At 32.3% G+C, this 16,323-nt stretch overlaps 1 protein-coding gene across 2 annotated transcripts; it reads right to left on the reverse strand.

The window, feature by feature from the left end:
• Positions 1-881: 881 nt before the first annotated feature.
• On the reverse strand, positions 882-16,002 carry si:ch211-283g2.2 (C-type lectin domain family 4 member F). Of its 2 annotated transcripts, XM_042757275.1 has the most exons (18): positions 15,851-16,002; positions 15,617-15,703; positions 15,093-15,188; positions 14,924-15,019; positions 14,424-14,528; positions 14,227-14,322; positions 6,604-6,711; positions 5,813-5,905; positions 5,630-5,719; positions 5,449-5,547; positions 5,158-5,250; positions 4,020-4,100; positions 3,829-3,927; positions 3,351-3,443; positions 2,988-3,047; positions 2,584-2,738; positions 2,394-2,503; positions 882-1,174 (listed from the first exon to the last, which is right to left on the reverse strand). In XM_042757275.1, exons 1-18 carry the CDS (start codon positions 15,915-15,917, stop codon positions 1,027-1,029), a joined length of 1,776 nt encoding a protein of 591 aa, XP_042613209.1. In that variant the 5' UTR covers positions 15,918-16,002; the 3' UTR covers positions 882-1,026. The 2 variants fall into 2 exon arrangements, with proteins under 2 accessions (XP_042613209.1, XP_042613208.1); XM_042757274.1 differs by lacking the exons at positions 14,227-14,322; positions 14,424-14,528; positions 14,924-15,019; ... (1 more) ...; positions 15,617-15,703; positions 15,851-16,002 and adding exons at positions 6,835-6,927; positions 7,494-7,589; positions 7,754-7,834; positions 8,897-9,055.
• Positions 16,003-16,323: the final 321 nt, after the last annotated feature.

Below are 16,323 nucleotides of genomic sequence, written 5' to 3' on the forward strand. Positions count from 1 at the left end.
AACACAGTATGACAATGAACTTAAACTTAACGTCAACTTGTTATAAATTAAGTTTTGCTCATTCAAAGGTCATATTTTACATTTACAAAGGTTTAAGGCAACTTTTAAAGGTTTGACAACATTTATTTTCTCAACTAAAACAAATTTATTTTAATTTAATTAAAATAAAATTAATATTTATTTAAAATATGGGAAATCTTCAGTAAACGTTTCAGTTAGTTGCCAAGGCAACAGCTTTTAATTCAGTTTAATTACTAAAACTAATAAAGCTAAAACTGAAAATAACAAAAATTGAAAAAAAAAAAATCTAAATTGACATAAAAAAACAAAATAAGAAAAAACAAATAAGAACAAATTCACTATATAATGAAAAATCTAAACGAATTCACTAAATACTATCTTCCTATAAGCTTATAATGCATTTGACATAATGAATATTCCCAACCAAATCTATTACATTAACTGAAATAAAATAAATGTTAGATGTAACTTCAAACATTTTTTCAAAATTTCAAATTCAAGTTTAAGTACTAAAAGGACTAAAACTAAAATAAAAATAATAAAAACGAAATAGACGTATTGTGTTTTTCTCTCCATATTTTATATATTAAAAACAGTAAAGCTAGCAAAAAATTTAACTAAAATTAAAACATATAAAATGTAAATTAATACTATATTACTATATTACTGATACTAAAATATTTTTTACACGCAAGGAATTTATAAGAAACTGGTGACATTAATAATAGTTTCAGCTACATGACTATATATTTAGGTTTGGCAATATTTCTATAAATGCTGGGAACCATCAGAGCATCTCCAGTGGACCGTATAGGTTTCCTGAGATTGGGGCCTACAGGAACAGACAGAAAGCAGCCAACTACTTGTGAAATATTTTTATTTCTATAAAAAAGATTAAGTTAACACAAGAAAAAGGCAAGAAAGGTTTTGAAGTGTCTTACACAGTGTGATACAACAAAGCACTCTGAAAGAGATTTTATCTTCCTTCATCAGACATTTTGAGTTTCAGAATTGCACTCTGCATATAAATCTCATTTTGACAGAGCAGTGGTTGTCATTCAGTTTCCCAGTATATACTATCTGCCCACAGTCCTCTCCTTCTTCTCCCATACCATGTTCTGTCCAGTCATCCGGCTGCCCAGGATTCCAGCGTCTGAAACAATGCCAACAAATGTAATACATTTATTACATCTGCGTGCATCTAGAGCATCTTTCTGGCATCCCATCCCATCTAAAGTTCGCTTTATGTTATTCATTTAATCCCAACACTACCAACAACAATTTAAACAACTGAAATATTTGTTTAATGCAAGATGCATTTAATTGACAAATACATCATCTTGACTTGATGTAGCTGCTTTCTTTCCTATTTATAACTGCAGTGGGCAATAATAAGAGAAAACAAGAAAACAAATACAAACACATATGCCAAATATTAAAGAACGCATCCTGTGAAATGGAAATTGAAAACTATGTGACTATTATATTAGGGCATACTTATGGATAGGATAAACATGTAAATGTAGCGCCATCTTAAGGCCAAAATGTGTACATAACCTCATGGAGGGATAAATAAGCTTGTGGTCAAATGTGTGGAATAATTGAGATTTTTGTTTCTGAAAGAAGTCTCATCTGCTCACCATCAAAAATACAGAAAAAAAGGGCAAAAAGGTGAAATATTACTATTTCAAATAACTGTTTGAATATTTTGTAAAGCAAAATTATTCCTGTGATCAAAGCTGTATTTTCAGCATCATTACTGCAGTCTTCAGTGTCACATGATCTTCAGAAATCATTCTAATATTCATGATTCTTTGATTAATACAAAGTTTAAAAAAAAATAATAGCCTTTATTTGAAACAGGATCTTTTGTAACATTATAAATGTCATCACTGTCAATTCTGATCAATTTAATGCATCCTTGCTGAATAAAAGTATTACTATTACTATTTTTAAGCTACCCCAAAATTTCCACAAAAATATTCGGCAGCACAGCTGTTTTCAGCACTGATAATAATAATCAGAAATGTTTCTTGAGCAGCAAATCAGCATATTAGAAGGATTTCTGAAGATCATGTGACACTGAAGACTGGAGTAATGATGCTGAAAATTCAGCTGCACATCACAGAAATAAATTATATTTTATAGTATGTTACAATAGAAAACAGTTCATTTTAATTGTAATAATAATGTCACAATATTAAAGTTTTTACTGTATTTTTGATCAAATAAATGCATCCTCAGTGAACATGAGAGACTTCTTTCAAAAACATTAACATGACAGCCAGTGTATATCAATCAAAGAAAAATTATTGTCGTGCATGTTTGCTGAGAAATGCGAGTTGTGAATCGTTTATAATAAATCAGCTCACTCTTTATTCATGATGTAAGGAGTTTCATCCGCCCATCTCCACTGGCCTGTGGTCTGATCCGTTAGACCCACCCAGTAGCTTTGGGGTATGGTATTTTTGTTCAGAAAGGCCTATGGGGAAAAATAAGAAATGAGAAAGAGCAAAAAATATGAAAACAAAATAATATGTTATGTGTGTGAATATTACACACCCACTCTTCATCGTCCTCTTGTATTTTCAGGAGTAACGCCTCCTGCGCTTTGCAGTAATCTCGTGCCTCTGACCAGTTGAGTTCATTACTAGAAAACAAGAAACAGCTGCTTTTGTACAAGATCCAGCCAGATTTACAGTTGGCCACAGGGACGTCTGTGTCAGAGACAGAGAAAACATGCCAAATGTGAAGTACGAATATACACTGTAAAAAATTATTGATAAGTCACGGCGACATATGCTTTTCCATTACTTTAACTCATAAATATAATTTTTTAGATGAGATTTTTAAGTCAGTTTAATATTATTTAAATGAACTGGAAAAAAAATAAATGACAATGCCAATTTGATTATACTTCAAGTTAAGTGAAAGCACATCTAATCATGTAAATTAGTGCTAAATACCTGCTGTTTTGGCGCTCATTTTAGTTATCAGCTCCTTCAGAGTGTTCATGACTCTTTCCTCTGATTGAACATAAGAAGAAAACACATCAGTGAGGATTTCAATCCAATTAATTCAATGTAAAAAATAATTTCTACCTTAATTCTAAAATCTCTGCACTCTGACAGTGATATATTTCTGAAATCATGTCTTCATGTTCAACTAAAATTTAATTTAAAGGCATACTATATTAAAAAATTTCAACTGCAATAATATTGAAATGCTGAGCTCATGTCATGATAATAGTCTGTTTCGGTTTTATTTCCAATGTATGTTTCCTTGGTTCTCCTTTTCCCCTCTAGTAAGTTTCGATGGTTTGCACTCACCAGAGGTTTGTTGTTTTGAGGAAATAGATGCTACAGAAGAAGTGAGATCTGAAACTGAACTCTTCAGGTCCCTCAATGAGCTCTTCAGAGACTCTTTAACACGAGACAAAAGCCGTAAATGTGATGTAGTGTATGAGACAGGCTTGTAGGCAATACAGTTAATTTAACAATTAAAAATACACAAAGCATGTATTCATCTTAATGTTAACGTCAACATTTACCAATGCATTATTAATATCAAAAGTTGTATCTTTTAATATTATTTAAGGAACCAGAGCTAACACGAACTAACTAATGAAAAGATATTTTATTAACTCATGTTAACAAAGATGCTATAACAAATATATTGACTAATGCATTAACGAACAGTAACTAATGGGACCTTATTGTGATTGTAAAAGTCTATAATAACATACAAACATTTATGTATACATGCTTCTGTAAATATTAGCTGTATGATTTTATGATTCTGTCTCACCCAAGTCACGCTGTTTGTTTTGTTGATCAGACTGTACAGACGACTTTAAACTGTCCAATGATCTTTCTGTTTCCGTCTGTTTCTGTTCCTGCTTTTTAACTGGGAGAAAAAAAAGGATGCAGTTAAATAAATTATGTCCTTCAATACACAGATAATATGAACAGTGTGAAAATATGAAAATATTTCCACACCTGCATCATTTAGTGTAGATGTCAGTGCTGAAACTGTAAAATTCAAACTGTTCATCAGGCTTTTCACATCCTGCTGTTGCACTGCGGAAAAGAAGTGTGTGGACAGATGCATTTAGATGTTGAATGTAGTAGATTGTATAATGCTATTACCATGACTCTTTTTAAAGGGATAGTTCACCCAAAAATTGAAATTTGCTGTAAATGTCCTGACCCTCAGGTCATCTAAGATGTAGATAAGTTTGTTTCTTCATAAGAACAGATTTGGAAGAATGTAACATTACATCACTTGCTCATCAATGGATCCTCTGCAGTGAATGGGTGCCGTCAGAATGAGAGTCCAAACAGCTGTTAATAACATCACAATAATCCAAAAGTAAACCACACCACTCCAGTCCATCTATTAACGTCTTCTGAAGTGAAAAGTTACATGTTTGTGAGAAACAAATCCATCAGTAAGACGTTTTTAACTTCAAACCACTGCTTCTGTGTAAAATTCAAGTCTATAATCCATAATATCACTTCCTCCAGTGAAAAAGTCCATCTCCTGTTATCATCTCACATCAAAATCCACACACATATTATTTTTGTGTTTTATATATTAACTGTTTTAGACTGTTTATGCTTGTAAACAGTGCTTGATCTGTGCATATTTCTGCATAGAAAACAATATTATAGATAGAGGACTAGTATTTTGGCTAAAAGCGACAGTTTAAAGTCAAAAACATCTTGATTAATGTGTTTCTTAAAAACACGCAGCTTTTGGCTTCACAAGATTGATTACTTGTGGATTATTGTGATGTTTTTATCAGCTGTTTGGACTCTCATTCTGACGGCACCCATTCACCGCAGAGCATCCATTGATGAGCAAGTGATGCAATGCTACATTCTTCCAAATCTGTTCTGATTAAGAAACAAACTCATCTACATCTTGGATGACCCGAGGGTGAGTAAATGCAAATTTTTATTTTGGGGTGAACTATTCCTTTAAGACTATTCCTTCTTATGAAATATATTCACTAAATACTTTCGTTATGATGTCTGTTGGAGGGGTTCAGACCACCTCACTCTATAATTCACACCCTGATTGTAGAGTTATAGATTCGAGTGCTGTATTGCACGTAATGTAAGGTTTACTCACTGCTGACTGATAGTTGAGAAGAAATAGATGCGACAGAAGAAGTGAGAACTGAAACTGAACTCTTCAGGTCCCTCAATGAGCTCGAAAGAGACTCTTTAACACGAGACAAAAGCCATAAATTAGACAGTATCAGCAAGGTCACTGTGCGCATTCGAGTTAATAGTGATTTTTTTTCACTAGGAGCAATTAAGTGCATAATACAATTATTATATAACATTTTATTATTCTGTGCTGATTTCTATGTACTCATGCTTCTATGAATATCTCAGTAGCTTATAATAATGCTTTTACCGAAGTCACGTTGTTTATTTTGTTGATCAGACTCTACAGATGCCTTCAAACTGTCCAGTGATCTTTCCGCTTCACTCTGTTTCTGGTCCTGCTTGTTAACTGGGAGGGAAAAAGCATTGCAGTTTAAAAATCCACAGATAATAATATTTCTGTGATTTATGTTATTGAAAGATTCCCACACCTGCATCGTTCAGCTGCGCCGTCAGCGCTGACACTGCAGAACTCAAAGTGTTCATCAAACCCTTTATGTCAGTTTGTGACACATCCTGAACTGTGAATGAGAAGTTTATGGGAAAATGTTGCATTTATTAGACTGTTACTGAATCGAGTGCTGTATTGCACATGTAATGTAAGGTTTACTCACTGTGGACTGATAGTTGAGAAGATATAGATGCGACAGAAGAAGAGAGCTCTGAAGTTGAACTCTTCAGATCATTCAGTGAGCTCGACAGAGACTCTTTAACACAAGACAAAAGCCATAAATAAGATATATTAATAAGATCACTGTGTGCAGAGCAATAAAGGCTTGATAAATGAGAAGAAAATATGAAAAAAGACATATATAACATACATAAAACATATATAAGGGTATAATCAACATCTCCTCATAGCAATTTTGCATACATTTTTCACATTAGTTATTGCATTAACCAACATGAAATAATGAGTAAATATATATTAATGTTCATATTAATATTAGTTCACAGTGCATTAACTAATGTTAACAGATCTTAAAGAAGCATTAGTAAATATTGATATTTGCTAAGATTAATAAATGCTGTTGAAGTATTGTTCATTGTTAGTTCATGCAGTTAATTAATGTAAAAAATACCAAATTCCCTTTACACTCTTTGCACTTACTTCTTTGAAATTAAATATAAACATTTTTCACATTTTTATCATTCCTTGAAATTGAAATTGAAATTGAAATTGAAATTCCTTGGAATTATATTCACACGTCTCTAATAAGATGTAATAAAATGCGGCCCAATTTAGGATTTCGCTTTCTGAGCTCACATGCATCCAGATGAATTATACGTTCACTACAGATGTTCTTATGACTTATTACTTTTTCTTAAGTTTCCTGGGTGCAGAAATAATATTTTAAAATAATAATAATGGAACATTTATATTAATTTTAGGTTTCTGTCTTACCAAAGTCACTCTGCTTCTTTTGTTGATCAGACTGTAGTGAAGTAACAGATGAGCTCAAACTGTCTAATAATTCTTTTGTTTCAGTCTGTTTCTGGTCCTGTTTGCCAACTGTGAAGTTAAAAAATTATATTAGATTGTTAAACAATGAAGAATGTATATGTTCAAAGAGATTGCTCATAAAATGATTTCTTGTGGTTGTCACGTTTCCTTGAAATGAAAAGATTTGCAGACCTGCATCATTTAGTTTGGATGTCAGCGCTGATACTGCAGAACTCAAACCGAGCATCAAACTCTTCACTTCAGTGTATAACACATCCTGACGCTCTGTGAAGAAATGATTTATTTAGACAGCTCATCTTCATGTGTGGGATTTGGAAGATTTAAAGGTACATAATCACCCAGCTTTTGAAGGTTTTCCTACAAAAATGATTAAAACTCAATGAAGAGGCAAGATTGATCATCAAGGTCTCAATATTTGACTTTTCCTGCACTTCTTATGTTGTATAAAGTGACAGAGATGTAAAAATTCATATCACACTTTTTTTTTGAAGTTAAGGAGGAAAAATAGGCAAAGACAGGAAACTAATGATTAGTCATTGCTTGATCTGGAGATATGCATGTTCGAATATGAGTAGTGCTTAGAAAAAAGGGATCTAAGGAATACTTCAACCAAAAATGAAAGATGTAGATGAGTTTGTTTCTTCTTCTGAACAGATTTGGAGAAATTTAGCATTACATCACTTGTCTGGACTCTCATTCTGACGGCACCCATTCACTGCAGAGGATCCGTTGTTGAGCAAGTGATGCAATGCTACATTTCTTAAATCTGCATCTTGGATGACCTGAGGATGTTTTCAGCTATTTTGTGAAGTATTATTTTAAGTTCTCACCTGTGTTCTGAAGATCAGGTTTGACTGAAGTTAGATTTGAACTCTGACTGTTCATCCAACTCTCCAGCATCGAGAATTTTCTTTGTTGATGCAAAACTATGAGCGAAAACAAAGATTTTTTATAATCAGCATAATATAAAGGCAGTATACTCTGCAAATACTTTTTTTCAATTACAGTTTCCTTTTTTTGCATTACAGCTCACTTTCTTAAATATTTATAGCATAACACATAAAGATTGTATGTTGTTTAATCCACTCACAGATGACAAAAGTCATGGTCATGAAAACAATCATGCACACTCCTAGAATTAGGACGATGCCAGTTTGTCTGCTACAACGATCTGCAAAAAAAAAAAAAAAAAAAAACACAGAATGAAATTTTTCCACTAGAAAATGTGACAATTGTGACAATTTTTTGTGACAAATTTGCATCAGCCTTTAAAGTAATATACTCATATGCAATATGATCAGGAATGTTTATTAACATGACTATTATTGCAAATATATCATGTTTGACATGAGGAAATTTAATTAAATACGTGCCTGCTTGATGAGTATACAAATAACATTGAATTATAAGGCCAAATAACGTACATTTCACTACTGGTTATGTATCATAAGTGAGTATGTGACAAATAAAAATCTTGTATTTTTTTGAATCATTTACATTCAAATATAAAATAAATAAAGTTTCTTAATAATTCTAACTATTTCAATGTTTATTATTTTGTTAAGCATTATATAATGCATTTAAAAAAAAAAAATAATTATTAATGAAGTGATTATAAAGTGTTTGCAGACATAACACTGCAAAAATTATGTTCTTCCTCAGTATTTTTGTCTTGTTTTCCAGTAAAAATATATTAACATTTTCCAATCAAGATTTACTATAGAAGCAAAAAAAAAAAAAAAAAGGAAAAAAAAAAAGGATTAAAATGACGTGTTTATGCTTAAAATAAGAAAAAATATCTGCCAGTGGGGTAAAAGAAATAAACTTAATTTAAATGGAAATAAGTTTATTTTTCTTACCCCATTGGTAGGTCTTATTTTAAACAGTCACTTCATTTTTATGCACTTTTCTGAAAACAAGACTCGTTTTCTTTTGTGTTATTTTGCTTCTAAGTCAACATCTGTTCCTGTGGCTCAGTGGTAGAGCATTGTGTTAATAACACAAAAGGTTGTAGGTTCAATTCCCAGGGAGCACACATGGTAAGAAAAAATGTATAACCTGAATGCACTGTAAGTTGCAGCGTCTGCCAAATGCATAAATGAATATCTTGATCTAAGAATGTTTAGATATTTGTACCAGAAAACTAACTAAATCTCACTTTCTCTCTTATATAACACAAAAACGTAGTTTCATTCTGAACCAAATACAGTTTAGTTTCATAAATCTAGCAAACCTTTGCGAAACGTCGTCCTCTTTTCATATTCCATGTCCATTTTCATGATTTGTTCAGTACTATCTGCACTTTTCTGATATAGCATCATGACAACACTCTTGCAATTACTTTCTTCTTAATGAGTATCCAAAACTCCTCCTTATTAATAGTCCCTTTTGAAACAACACCACTGGAAAGACCATATGACAGGGTGTTTTTGTGAATTGTATATAGCAAGCACTTTCAGTTCCTCATTACAAGAAACAATAAAAGAAACAATGCAAGGCACGTCACCTCGGATGGGGGTCCTGTAACAAAGTCATTCTGGAGAAACGCATCAGCTAAACGACTGCTTGCTCAGTGTTTTCATCTTTTTTTCACTCAAGGGCACTTTGGTTTGTTTACCTCTTGTTTGTTCCCAGTTTGCTAGATTTGTTGGTTGGTGTTTTCATCTTTTTTTTTTTGGTGTGTGATTTGGTTTGTTTACATAGCTTCATTGTTTATTAAATTAAATAAATTAAAATAAATTTTGCATTTAGCAGAAATTTTATATATTCGGAGTTACAGTGCATTCAGGCTCCAGGTCGCTCCGCTTAGATGTGTGTTTTTATTTATCTTTTTTACCTACTTTTGCTTTCTTTTTTACACAATGCTCTCTGCACTGATTACTCACAGGTCATTGCTGGTACATATGCTCTATTTAATTGTGTATGTGACGAATAAAAATCTTGAATCTTGAATATATATAGATAGATAGATAGATAGATAGATAGATAGATAGATAGATAGATAGATAGATTGATTTCTGGCAAAACATATTTTAAATATATGTTGTAAACAATGAAGCTATATTTAGTTTCAACCTTCACATACCAAAATATATTTCAAAAAGAAAAGATAATATTTCTTACAGTAGCCTACAAATATGGATGGAATAGCCTATCAAAGCTTTATAATGACTTAAAAATAACTTATTTTATTTATTTAGTTTTACATTGTAAAGTATGTTCCTAGGTGAATTTCTTTTTTTTTTTATCATAATGTGTTATATGATGTCGTGTTATTTATTTATTTTTTGGACGGAAATATTTGGAGGACAAAATCTATTTTTTAAATATATATATATATATATATATATATATATATATATATATATATATATATATTATTTTTTTTTTTTTTTTTTGGGCTGTATAGTTGTGTTTGTCCTAGCTATTACATCTATGTAGCCTACTACATTTTATTAAGTTATTTTTTGGAATTTGTCAAATGTCAAAATCAAAATTTTTGTGCAATTTTAGTTGATTAGAATAGTTTGTTTATTTTAAGGGCACTATGGTTTGTTTGCCTATTACGTTCCGTATCAGTTACAAAATATTATTACTTACTTATAAGGCCCTAAATGGTTTAGCTCCTGCGTACCTAACTAGTCTTCTACCACGCTACATCCCATCACGATCCCTATGGTCACAAAACGCTGGACTTTTGATAGTACCTAGGATAGCAAAGTCCACTAAAGGAGGTAGAGCTTTTTCACATTTGGCTCCCAAACTCTGGAATAGTCTTCCTGATAATGTTCGGGGTTCAGACACACTTTCTCTGTTTAAATCTAGATTAAAAAAACACACCTCTTTGGCCAAGCATTCAAATAATGCATCTCATAATTCTGGACTGCAGTTATATTTGATCAAATGTGCATTATTAGTTTTTAGCTTGGGTTAATCTAATTAATTTTACTTGGCTGGAACAGCAGCTATGCTAATACTGTCTCTATTTGTTTCTCTGTTTGTGCTGGATTTACATCCCGTGGTAACTAGGATTTACACAAGCTCCAGTCTGGATCCAGAACACCTGGGAAGAGATGATGCCAACCCCTCAGAGGACCTCAGATGATGCTAACCCAGAGACAACATACAGAACTACCACATTTTGCTATAAGTTTGATTGCATAATTGCTGTTAATAGTGTTAATCGTCTGTTTGTTTACGTCTTTTATTGATTTTTTCAGAACATTTCTGCCTTATGCACATAAACTGACAGTCATAACTGATAAGCTACTACTAAATATTAAAGAAACTTAATTTTCTGTAAAGTTGCTTTGCAATGATTGGTATTGTAAAAAGTGCTATACAAATAAACTTGAATTGAATTGAACTGAATGAAAGCGTGGCAGCGTGAGCATATGAGGCTACTGCGCATACGCACACTATCTATTAGTGGTCTGTATTTCTTTTCGTACATTACAATGTTTAATTAGGTGTCTAAATGTTGCTGTTGTTACCGGTACAAAACACCTGAGTGATGTACCACAGCCACATAAAGATGGCAGAGAACATTTCAATACCTTAGAATGAAGCAAAACTATTACATATTAGAAACGTTGCTATATTGCTTTTTTATTCAAAAACAGTTTAGTGACAGTTTGGGTTTTGTGTAGATTAATTACAATTTGGTTGTTGTCTTCTTCTCATGTAAATTAGATTTTGTGATTAGTTTGTAATTATTCTGAATAACACACTACCATTATTTAAATACTCAACGTAACTTTGACATCACACATTAGAGCACGTGCTAGAAACACCAAAGTCTTCATGGGTTTGATTCCCAGGGAATGCATTATTAACTGATGCTTTGAATGCAAGTCACTTAAATTGAGGTTAAAAAGCATCTGCCAAAATGCATATACATAAATGTAAATGTAACATCATTAACTGCAAATGGGGAAGTTGTGGCCTAGTGGTTAGAGAGTTTGGGTTGTGAGTTTGAGTCTCGGGTGAATTGTAATTTACACAATTCACACACACGAAAACTCAATACAGTCAAAAAATAAAAAAAAAAAGCTATTTACACAGCGCTTTCAGAATTGTATTTATTCAGTTTTGCTTTTCACATATAAACTTCATTTTGGCAGAGCAGTGGGCGTCATTAAGCAACCCATCATATGCAATTTGCCCACAGTCCTCTCCTCCTTCCCCCAGGCCGTGTTCGGTCCATTCATCCGGCTGCCCAGCTCTCCAGTGTCTGCAAAAATAACATCTACAATCTGTAACATATTCATTTATAGTTTGTTTATTATGCTAGCAGTGTTTCCCACAGGATTCTGTGAGACTGGTGAACTTCTGTCAAGAAAATGTTGTAGAGTAAAAAGTCTTTGCATTGACTTTTACCTGGACTTACACCTCTTTTTAGTTGTGATAAAGTGTGTCAGTCTACATTACATTCACACTGGTGTTTTAAGAAGGTAAACAATTAAATATAATATTGCATGTGTTTATTTATTTTGTACAGACACTACTTGTTTTTAAATGTGCTACATAAATAAATTGACCTTGACCTTCATAATTATAATATATATATATAATATATATATATATATATATATATGAATATATTTTATATTATTATTATTATTATACCCAATACGAATAGTATGTATTGTAAAATAAACACAATGTAAATTAAAAATTTGTATTTCATAAGTTTATTGTTTAATTTACAGCAGGCCTGTCGTGATAACTACTTTTTTTTTGGGTGATATATTGCCCCAGAAATAATCTTGATAAACAATATTATTGTCATTTTAAGACCACTTTATGTTATTCACTAAATAATGATAATATTTCAGCAGTAATGATCAACACTAGTCAGTGTAGTTACATTGTTACGCCAGTAGATGGCAGCAAAGAAAAGCCCTCATGAAACCCTTCAGTCAACGCTGAAGCTGACCTTTCACTTCATAAATTAACAGTGCTGTTGATTCCATGAACTGAATGGTAGTACATGCAACCCTATCAGATCATGGATTATGGTCATGAATGTGAGTTCTCAATAATCAGACTCCATTATCCAGAACCAAAATATCTAGTGCTCTCTATACATTTCACTCACTCTCTATTCATGATGTAAGGAGTGTCATCTGTCCATCTCCACTGGCCTGTGTTCTGGTCCGTTAGACCCACCCAGTAGTCATGTGGTTTGGCGAAATTGATAACAAATTGCTAGAAAGAGAGATAAATGTTATTAAGAATTTCCGAAATACAGAATGGAAGGAATTAAGGAAAAAGGTGTCTGTGTGTGTTACGCACCCACTCCTTCTCAGAGCCATCTTCTATTTTTAGGAGTAACGCGCCCTTCTCTTCACAGTAATCCCTTGCTTTGGTCCAGTTCATTACGTCCTGTGAGAACAGGTAACAGCTGTTTCTGAACGGGATCCAGTCAGGTTCATTACAGCCTGATGTAAGTAAGTCTATAAGCGAGAGAAACAAAGAGTGCAAAATGGTGTTGCATGAAACTTATGTTTTTGCAAAACATTTAATCAAAACAGTAAAAAAAATAAAATAATTGGTAACACTTTACTATAAGGTTCCATTTGTTAATGTTAGTTATTAACCAACATGAAAGAACAATGAGCAGTACATTTATTACAGTATTTATAAAACAGTCGTTCATTGTTAGTTCATATTAATTCACACTAACCTTAACAAGCACACCTTTTGATTTTAATAATGCATTAGTAAATGTTGGAATCAACTAAGATTAATAAATGCTGTAATCATTCTTAGTGCATGTTAACTAAATAAACCTTATTGTAAAGTAATACCCCAAAATTAAGAGGGACACATGACTAATTGAACAATTAACTGAATTTGAATAACTGAATTTTTATTTTGGTGAATCTCTCTTATAAACCTTATTTGGACAGTTTCATAAATTCTTATTTCACTATACTGTTGTTGTTTGATTTTAAGTATTTTTTTGCACACCCTCAGACCTTTTTCTGTATTTCTACACATTATTTTTTTGTTTGCTCGAGCAGATTAAATACATTTAATCCTGCAGATAGTGCTGAATATTACTTTCCCCTCACACAATGCTTCTCGTCATTTATTTTGCCCATCATCAAATACTGTAACTGAAGCTATAATTGGTGCACATTCATTATGAACTCTCTAGGTGAAATAACAGTGGTTTTTCTGCATTGAAACAGAAGCAGCTTATATTTGATTGCAAATTTGCACCTTGGGTTTAGAATTGACTCACTTGTAAATGACAGTTTATAAGAAAGAGTTTGAAGAGATGATCTCAGCAACCCTACTGAACGCTTCAGTTCCGACAGTGAGTTTGACATGTCCACTACAGTTGAAGAAAACAACAATACATCAGCATGAGTTCCTCTAATATAGGCAAAACGTAATTCTGTAGAATATTTACATTTTTTTAAATGAAATGTTTAGTAACATTTGGATTTAAATGAATATTTCTGTTATTTTAATTTATCTCATTTCAGGTCTTACTCAAGAGCCGTTGTGTGCGTGGAATAGACTGTAGAGAAACCAAAGATGTCATCAAACTGTCTTCTCTCAGTTTATCCCTAAGAGTAGATACTGCAGAACTCAAACTGTCCATCAAACTCTTGACTTCAGTGTGTGACACATCCTGCTGGCGCTCTGTAGGAGAAAAAAAATGCCAATTAATAAACAGCTTCAAACTCATGAAATGCTGATTTAAAGTTGAGGATTCAAAGCTGAAAAGTACGTCCAGTGCTCACCCAGCTTTTGTAGGTTTTCTTCTTGTTTGGATGCGAGTGAACTCAGTGACGAGCCGAGAGAGTTCATCAGGGTCTCAATATTAGACAGCTTCTTTATTTGCATTTCTGTGCATACAGAGTCAAAGAGACAGATAATAATTAAAATTGTGCGTTTTTTATGAGAATATAATATGTTTGAATGTTTTTTGTGTAAATATTATATGTTGGAATGTTTTGTTAGAGGTTTTTATCTGTTCAGATTGACTGAGTCAGAAACTTGAATCACGCAAAAATTCATTGCATTAAATATTTTCCCTCTGAACAAGCATTAGAAATGTGACATTTTTCATGGAAGACATTTGAAAAGTGTTATGTTGAAACTGTATGATGAATTTATGATTAAAATATTCCCATCATGAATGATCATATTATACTTGCGTGCAAATGTTTTTTTTTTTTTTTTTAATTCAATTAAATGGTCTTGCGATCTGCCACAAAATAAAACAATGCAAAGCACCAACCTCTGGTCTCTGGGCTTGATCCAGACGTGTTGAAATATGTACTCAGACTGAACACTAAGTTCTGCAGCTCAGCAGCCTTCTTTTCTAGGTCACCTCCTGTCAAAAATAATCAGTAATTTAAAAGTCCATTCCCAGAACTGATCTGTGACAATGATGATGAAGTTCTCACCCGTGTTCTGAAAATCAGATTTGACTGAGGTTAGATCAGAAGTATGGCTTTTCATCCAGCTCTCCAGCATTGAGAACTTTCGTTCTTGATGGGAATCTTTGAACCAAAGTACACAGAAAGACAAGCAAACGAACTGATTTTCACCGGAGATTACGTAAACTCGGTTCATGAGCAAGATTCATATTACAGTTACTGGTTAATTAGTTAACTGAGCAGTTTTTAGAATATTGTAACATTTCATCTCAATCTATTTTAAAACAAAATAATCTTTTTTCATTCTTTTTTTGTATAATTAAACAGCTTTGTAATATCATGTTAATAGAGAGAATACAACATTTGTATATTGTATACGTGAATATCATGTTAATAGAGAGAATACAACATTTGTATATTGTATACGTGTAATATTTTTAATATTTAAAAAATTAATTGGTGATGCTACAGGACAACTATGAAAAATGGTGGGAAAAATAATAATAATAATAATAATAAAATATTATAACCATGGTGTTTAATTTACTCACAGATGACAGAAGTCAAGACCATGAAAATAATCATGCAGACTGTTCCTAGAAGCACAAGGATGCCAGTTTGTCTCCTGCATGGAAGACCTGCAGAGAACAAAAACATCCCCATGATTTCACCTGAACTGTAAAAGTCAAATTAGTTTAATGCCTTAAGATTCAAGTTAGTTTCTCTATTTCTCAAAGAGTTTCTTTCAGTATCAAATAGAATGTGATTTTATAAATATTTCAAACCTCTCTCAAATGATTTCTTTGGTTCACATTCCATCTCCATTTTAATGTATTCTTCAGAGCAGTCCATCTTGTGAGACCGTGAAATGGTAGTAAAATAAGCAGTCACTTGCGTCTCTCAATGAGAAATCAAAAGAACACCTCCCTTATATCATAATCCATTATGCAATCGTGTTCCTTAAATTAAATGAAAGGTACATTCACTTCCACATTCTGAAATTTAGTGAACTGGGAGGATTCTAGGTATTCTGTTACAGAGACACTGATGTGAAAATGAATGTCTAACAAAATTGTATCTTTTTTATGAAGTGTTCTTCATGAGAAGTATGATGATGGTAAGTTCTACTTAATATAATGCAATAGCTAAAGATTCTGTTAATTACAAAAAAAAAAAAAAAAAATCTGTGTGAATTTTTGCCTATTTTTGATGTTATTAGCTGTGAGTGGATTGTAGCCTATTTTTGTTTTTTTTTTCT

Source organism: Cyprinus carpio, chromosome A5, assembly GCF_018340385.1.
Source record: "Cyprinus carpio isolate SPL01 chromosome A5, ASM1834038v1, whole genome shotgun sequence".
In the NCBI taxonomy this organism is placed as follows: Eukaryota; Metazoa; Chordata; class Actinopteri; order Cypriniformes; family Cyprinidae; genus Cyprinus; species Cyprinus carpio.